At 48.4% G+C, this 8,122-nt stretch overlaps 1 protein-coding gene across 3 annotated transcripts in view; it reads right to left on the reverse strand.

The window, feature by feature from the left end:
• The window catches only part of CASP8AP2 (caspase 8 associated protein 2), a 104,091-nt gene extending 96,629 nt beyond the window's left edge, over positions 1 to 7,462 (reverse strand). For 2 of the 3 annotated variants that reach the window (XM_073589564.1, XM_073589561.1), the window contains exons 1-2: positions 7,308 to 7,462; positions 3,966 to 4,068 (exon numbers count right to left, since the gene is read on the reverse strand). In XM_073589564.1, coding sequence (XP_073445665.1) covers positions 3,966 to 4,068; positions 7,308 to 7,363 — 159 coding nt within the window. In that variant the 5' untranslated portion in view covers positions 7,364 to 7,462. The remainder of the gene's footprint in view (positions 1 to 3,965; positions 4,069 to 7,307) is intronic. The other variant, XM_073589562.1, reaches the window with a different exon arrangement.
• Between the last annotated feature and the right edge of the window lie 660 nt (positions 7,463 to 8,122).

An 8,122-nucleotide genomic window follows, 5' to 3' on the forward strand; every position in this document is an offset into this window, starting at 1 on the left:
GACTTCTAAAAGGGGTTTGGTACAGTGAAATAGATTTATTGTATTGTGCTAAGGAGATGTGTGTGTGCCTGTGGAAGTGGGTCTACTGTGAAAACTTTGGAGAAGACAGTAAAATGATACTTTACAATTACATGATCTTGTTGAAGCGGCTTCAAAGTTTTCTCATTCAGCGCATGCGCTGTGTTGAGCAGACACTGCAGCTGGCAAGGACATGCTAGAACTAGGATTGGCAAAGTGAAGAAAATGGTTATTGCTGCCAGAACCCCTAAAACTGATTATATCTTGAAGACACGTGCTGGAAAAGGGGCAATTTTAGATAAAGCTAATCGGTGGGGCAGCACCAATTTAATGATTGAGTGATTGCTGGATCTGAAACCATTTCTTGTAGGCATGGTCAATGCTCAGTTAACACTAAATGAAGGTCAATGGACACAGGTGGCTGAACTGAAGGAATTGCTTCATCACCCATTTATAATGACTAAAAAATTAGAAGCTGAGGATTTAACTCCTGGCATTTTCATAAAGGAGTGGAAAAACTTGCTGTTTTGCTTGTCCCAAAGAGGAGCCGTAATCGCAGATGGCATTGCTGAATAACTTTTTCTCCACTCATGGTTAGTGGTTGAGTGAAGCCATTTATTGTCAAACTACTGTGTTTTCTCTTTTTAAATCATAATGATGTTCTCCCTGTGTTTGCGTGAGTTTCCTCCCACACACCAAAGACATACTGATAGGGAATTTAGATTGCGAGCCCCATCGGGGACACCGATAATGTATGCAAAACTGTAAAGCGCTGTTAGCACTATATAAAAATAAAGATTATTATAATGACAACCCAAAACATCCAAATGACCCTGATGAAAAGCTCACATACTCCATTTCTTAATACCGTGTATTGTCCTCTCTAACATCAATGACAGCTTGAAGTCTTTTGTGGTAGTTGTGGATGAAGTGCTTTATTTTCTCAGATGGTAAAGCTGCCCACTCTTCTGGGCAAAAAAGCCTCTAGTTCCTGTAAATTCCTGGGCTGTCTAGCATGAACTGCGTGCTTGAGATCTCCCCAAAGTGGCTCAATGATATTGGAGGTCAGGAGACTGAGATGGCCACTCCAGGACCTTCACGTTTTTCTGCTGTAGCCAATGACAGGTCGATTTGGCCTTGTGTTTTGGATCGTTGTCATGTTGGAAAGTCCAAGTACTTCCCCATGTGTCACGCTCGTGCCTTGGCAGGTTGGCGCGAGCGAGGGGGTTATGGACCCACTGTGTCACAAACCAGACTACCCTGGAAGGGGATAACTAATGCAGCTTCCTTGGTCTTCTCTGGAGCCTCTGATGGTGAGGTCAGGCTTGTGCGGCAGGTAGCTGCCAGGTGCCACTCCAGGGTGGTGTCTGGCTGTGGCTGCTGATCCCACTGGGGAACAGAACGCTAGGACAGGTGCTGGCGACAGACACGACTGGCAAGCAGGTGAGCACGGCAGGAACGGCTGGTACTCTGGCAAGCGGGCACGGCTGAGACAGGCGGGGGGGATGACTGGGAAGGCACAGGAACACTGATAGGAAGGAGTGGTGTATGGGAATGGATAGAGACCTGTTCACACAGGTAGTGCAGGTACTGGTACGGGAAGGATGGAAATATAGATTGGTATGACGGAACAGGTTTGGACCTGTTCACACTATAGTAGAACCGCAAGGCTGCGGAGAGAAGCTGCAGTTAGCAGCACGAGGTTCTGCAGCAGCAGAAGCAGAACAAAGCAGAGCCACAAGAGTGCAGAGCCGCAAGAGTGCAGAGCACAGGCAGAGGACACAAGGAAAGACACAGCAGGGAAAGGAGCCACAGACAAGGAGACTGAGGTAGGACTGAGTTCAGACAAGTTAACGGTACGAGACAAGGTACAGGAACAAAGACACAGAGACCAGGATATACTGCCTCCTGGAGGGCGGCAAGGACAAGTATGAGACAGGGTCAGGAGCAATGGCACAGAGACCAGGATATTCTGCCTCCTGAAGGGCGGACAGACAGGTACAAGACAAGGCTAGGAACAATAGCAGAGGGACCAGGATATTCTGCCTCCTAGAAGGTGGCAAGACAGGCACAAGACAAGGCTAGAACAAAGACACAGAGACCAGGATATTCTGCTCCCTGGAGGGCAGACAGGTACAAAGCAAGGCTAGGAATCAAGCCTCCAGAGAAGGCGAAACACAGGACAGGACCTGGCAACTCAGTAGCAAGACACTAGCCGAGTGAAGGTGTTGTTCAGGCAGCTTTCACCAGGTGGAGCTGCCCTAAATACCAAAGGCCTCTTGGTGATTGGCCGGGAGCACATTAGGTAGGTGCACACTGATTCTATAAGAATCTGAGAGTGCCGGCGCCGCCCTCTATGCACACAGCCAGGAAGCATGCAGAGAACAGGCAGGAAGCAAAAGGTACACAACATGGAGCAGGCAGAACTCACAGTACGGCCTGGAGCAGTGAGTAAGTTGGTGTGTGGGGGATGGGAGGCCATGTAGTGATACTGGCAGGGTTGTTACACCATGCGCAGCTTAAGGACTGATGATTGCAAATTTGCCTCCAGCATTTGCTGATAACATGTTGCATTCATCTTTCCTTCAACTTTGACCATGTTTCCTGTGGCTTTTTAGCTCACACATGCCCAAAACATCAGCGATCCACCTCCATGCTTTACAGTAGGAATGGTGTTACTTTCATTATAGGCCTTGTTGACCTCTCTCCAAATGTAAAGTTTATGGTTCTGGCCAAAAAGTTCAATTTCAGCCTCATCACACCAAATGACCTTGTTGCAGAACTTGAGGCCTGTCTCTGTGCTGTTTTGTGTATTGTAGGGGAGATACTTTGTGGCATTTGTGCAGTAATGGCTTTCTTCTGACAACTCAACCATGCAGTCCATTTTTCTTCAAGTGCCTCCTTATTGTGCATCTTGAAACAGCCACACCGCTAGTTTTCAGAGAGTCCAGTATTTCAGCTGATGTTATGTGTGGGTTTTTCTTTGCATCCCGAACAATTTTCCTAGTAGTTGCGGATGAAATTTTTTTTGGTCTACCTGACTGTAGTTTTTTTTTTACAGAGCCTCTGATTTTCCATGTTAATCAAAGTTTGAACGTTGATGACTGGCATTATCAATTCCTTGGATATCTTTTTGTATGCCTTTCCTGTTTTATACAGTTCCCGTACATATATTGACAATTCTTTTGCTTTCCCGATGACTCACAATCCAAAAAGAAAAAGAAAACTTGGCACTCAAAATTTGTGAAAAAGGTGGTTCTTCATTTATTTAGCATCCAGATAGAGAATTTTACTAAACGTTTTCAATCCAACAACACAGTGACTATAAAGTCACTAATACATTGGCATAAAAAAAAAAAAGTTGTCTAAAACAATCCAATTGCATACTTGTTATAATGATCATTTGGGAGTGAACCTCAGCATTGTTGGAAAGGATCCTTTTCACAATTCAGCTCAGCATCAAACACACGTTTAACAATCCTGGGTAAGTATGTGAAACCATAGTTAGGACTATATCTGAAAGGGCAAAACCCTTTACATGCCGCACCTGCAGCACGTTAGATGAAGAAATCTGGGAAAATACCGCTGCAGTGTGAAAAGGGCCCTATAAATAGCACCATATGCAAAAGATAACATTAGGAATCGCCCAAAAGATGAAACACAGTTATAAAGAGCACACTCCATAACGGCTTATTAATGAAACATTAACCTTTTCAGAAAATTCACAGGTTGTGTGACAAAGGATTCAAGCATTATAATAAAACACCATCATTTAGAGCAGTGGTCCCCAACCTTTTTTGCACCAGGGACCGGCTTCAAGCAAGACCATTCTTCCATGGCCCGGCAGGGCGGGAATGGAGGGGTGACAGGGGCGGGGCTATGGACGCGGTTGTAGTTTAGCAGTGCATACTTATTTAATTATAACATTTAAATGTGACTCAACTCACCATAGGTTTTGAATGAGTGGGAGCACCTGGCTTGTTTCTCTGTTTCAGTGGGAGCACCGGGCTACTTCTACTGATGACCGTCACTGCTAATGATGATTGGAACCTACAAGGAAATGTAGCATTGAGCACTTATAAAAATTGTACTGGAGTACTGTACATGCTGATTATTTTCTAATCATCAGAAAATGTATGTGTGGCTCCCCCTGTTGTATGCATGGCTCCGCTCCCACTCTCCCTCCCCTGTATGCATGGCTCCGCTCCCACTCTCCCTCCCCTGTATGCATGGCTCCGCTCCCACTCTCCCTCCCCTGTATGCATGGCTCCGCTCCCACTCTCCCTCCCCTGTATGCATGGCTCCGCTCCCACTCTCCCTCCCCTGTATGCATGGCTCCGCTCCCACTCTCCCTCCCCTGTATATATATGTGGCTCCGTTCCCACTCTCCGTCCCTTATATATATGGCTCCGCTCGGCTCCCCCATCATACTTACCCCTCACATCGCTGACCTTCCTTCCCGTCGCTGAACTTCCCTCCCTGCATCTCGCGGCGCTTCAGCTCCTGTGCGGAGCGGTCACGTGCTACCGCTCATTAAGGTCTATGAATATGGACGCCACGCCTATGGGAGATGAGTGGCGTCCATATTCATGACCTTAAATGAGCGGTACACTTGACCGCTCAGCGCTGGATGAAGCCGCCGACAGGGATCGGTGAGTATCAGCTGCTGCACAGCCGCCGGCTCCCCTTGTGTCCGCGGACCGGCAAGGGTACTGCAACGGCCCTGTGCTGGGCCGCAGACCGGTGATTGGGGACCCCTGATCATTGCAGATTCATATGACAGTGATTCCAACACGCAGTATATATACATAGGGAGGCTGTGTGGGGCTCCTGCAGTATATATACATAGGGAGGCTGTGTGGGGCTCCTGCAGTATATATACATAGGGAGGCTGTGTGGGGCTCCTGCAGTATATATACATAGGGAGGCTGTGTGGGCCTCCTGCAGTATATATACATAGGGAGGCTGTGTGGGCCTCCTGCAGTATATATACATAGGGAGGCTGTGTGGGGCTCCTGCAGTATATATACATAGGGAGGCTGTGTGGGGCTCCTGCAGTATATACACATAATAAATTTTATTTTTATAGCGCCGACATATTCCGCAGCACTTTACATTTCAGAGGGGATTTGTACAGACAATAGACATTACAGCATAACAATAATCACATACAGTAGATTATAACAAATACCAAGAGGAAAGAGGGCCCTGCTCGCAAGCTTACAGTCTATGAGGAAAGAGGTAGACACGAAAGGTGGGTGGTAACAGTTGCCCTGATTGTATGGACCAGCCATAATGTTAAGTGTGTAACAGTACAAACACAGAGGGCTAATGGATGCATAAAGCATGTGGAAACATGATGCGGGAAATTTGGTTATGGTAAAACTTTTGGCTGTGCCACACAGGGATAGATTAGGTTAATGTGTTGAGGCGATAGGCCAGTCTGAATAAATGCGTTTTCAGGGCACGCTTAAAATTGTGGGGATTGGGGGACTAATCGTATTGACCTGGGAAGTGCATTCCAAAGAATTGGCGCGGCACGTGTAAAGTCTTGGAGACGGGAGTGGGAGGCGGTGTGGGGCTCCTGCAGTACATATAGGGAGGCGGTGTGGGGCTCCTGCAGTACATATAGGGAGGCGGTGTGGGGCTCCTGCAGTACATATAGGGAGGCGGTGTGGGGCTCCTGCAGTACATATAGGGAGGCGGTGTGGGGCTCCTGCAGTACATATAGGGAGGCGGTGTGGGGGCTCTTACAGTACATAAGATGGGCTCATACAATATACAGAAGGGGCTGTACTTGGGTTCAAACGATAATTAGGAGGATGTCAGCATACTTAATTCTGCTCAATATTAAGTGATATTATTTATATTTTTAATTGTAATATATTAATATTGAGAATTAATTTAGGCCTATTGGTTCAGCCCTCCACAACAGTCACGGTTTCTCATGTGACCCCTCAGGAAAATTTTCCACCCCTGGCATAATAGAAGTGGCTGGAAGCTGTATATTTCCCCATTCCTTATTTACACATGCATGCACACTCATCCATGCTGAGCATACATGTTTATGGGGGGGGATTGGATGAGACTGTGGAGTATTGGCATCTATTGAATAGGGACACATAACTAAACCAAGGCCCAGGTTTTATGGTGGAACGCTGCAGCTTAGAAGCCTCTAACCTAAAGCGGGAGTCATACATAGCAATCTCGCTAGCGAGATCGCTGCTGAGTCACAACTTTTGTGACGCAACAACGATCTCACCAGCGAGATTGCTGTGTGTGTGACAGCGATCAGCGAGCGGCCCCCCCTGCCGGTATCACTGATCTCTGCAAGAAACCTCTGGACATATTTTTGGTCGCTGGTCTCCGGCTGGCCAGCACGCATCGCTGCGTGTGACAAGCGGGAGATCAGCTGTAAAAAATAGAAATAAAATAAAAAATATTGTTATTCTCACCTTCCGACATCCTGCGCAGCATTCCTCTCTCCACGCTCCGTTCCCAGTGATCCTTTGCACGAATGACCGCGAGACTTCGCGCTCCCGTGAGACTGTGACGTCTCGCAGTCATTCTCGCAAAGGATCACTGGGACCGGAGCGTGGAGAGAGGCAGGATGGCTGCGCAGGACATCGGAAGGTGAGAATAACTATATTTTTTATTTTGAATCTATTTTCTACAGCGATAGCCAGCGATGCCGGGTGCTCGGCATCGCTGTGCTGATCGCTGGTGAAGCTGTCTGTGTGACAGCTCACCAGCGATCACATAGCGACTTACCAGCGATCCTGACACCTTGATATCGGTGTCGGGATCGCTAGTAAGTCGCTATGTGTGACTCCAGCTTAAGACCAGGGGCCGCTAGACGTGCACGATGACACTGTACAACCACAAGCACCAAGTGTGTCACACAGTGGGCTCCAGTACAGAGAGTGAGAGAAGAGTGTGAATACAGTGACGAGGACATGCGGAGGGCTGTGCAGAAACAGAGTCTGCACATAGTAATTCTGCTTGGAAGGAACACGCACTGTGTGAACACATCCAGAGGCAGAACTTCCTCCTCTTCACAGCCCACCAGTGACCAATCACATGGCTACTTACAAGCTCTACTATGAAAGCAGTGATGTGATTGGCTGCTCAGCTCGCCCGTATAATACGTCTGGCACTGGTTGCAAACAGTAGTGCGGTCACTCACATGGATGCGTTTCATCTAATGACCGATGTGCGGCACAGATAGAGACATTCTCTGCAGACATGTACACAATGCACACGGCCTGCACGCTGCTCCCAGCACTCACCCTATATCAAGTGCCGCCAACCACGGCAGGTGGAGGCCTCTTCCGCCTCCCGTCATGGGTCAGCTGTCCACGGTTTCACCCAACCCCCCCGACCTCACAGCCGCTTCAGCAACTCCCACCCCCCGGTAAAACCGACGTTCCCCCTCTTCTCTACCCCACTCTCGCCCATCCAATGAGGGAAGACGTAATGACGTGACAAAGCGCCGTTCCTTAACCACGCCCACCGTGAGCAGCTTCTTTGGCGGGAAGGCTTGTCTCGCCCCATACCTACTACCAGACCAGTCAGAATCAGTCTCAGAAGAGACAGTGTGCCGAGCGTGGCCATGTAGACGGGACATGGTGGTGAGGGGACCATATGCTACCAGCCTACAGAGCGCGTCCTGTCAGCCTCACAAGCGGCTGCGGCTTTTCTATTGTTTCATCCCCCTTGTGAAAACTCATTCTGGTTCCAATAACACTTGTGGCCCAGACGGAGGAGCTGCACCACACGCCCTATTGCATGCCATGCTCTAAAGTGCTACCTAATTCATGCTGCTCAAGCTGTGTGTGGCCAACAAGGTTCACAGGCTGGCTGTGGAGTGTGGTCAGGTCTAATATTTTGAGTTTAGAGAAACACTAGTTAGATGACCCAGCTGTACATGTGACTGACCTGAGACCTCTGTGCGTGCTGATCCATGCAGCGGTGTATCTAGGCCAGTGATGGCGAACTTTTCTGAGACCGAGTGCCCAAACTGCCACCTAAAACCCAATTATTTACGACAAAGTGCTAACAGGGCAAGTGCTGCACAGGAGGAGAGTCCGCAGCTGCCAGTGGG

This window comes from Dendrobates tinctorius, unplaced genomic scaffold (genome assembly GCF_039654945.1).
Source record: "Dendrobates tinctorius isolate UK_male_01 unplaced genomic scaffold, ASM3965494v1 ptg000111l, whole genome shotgun sequence".
In the NCBI taxonomy this organism is placed as follows: Eukaryota; Metazoa; Chordata; class Amphibia; order Anura; family Dendrobatidae; genus Dendrobates; species Dendrobates tinctorius.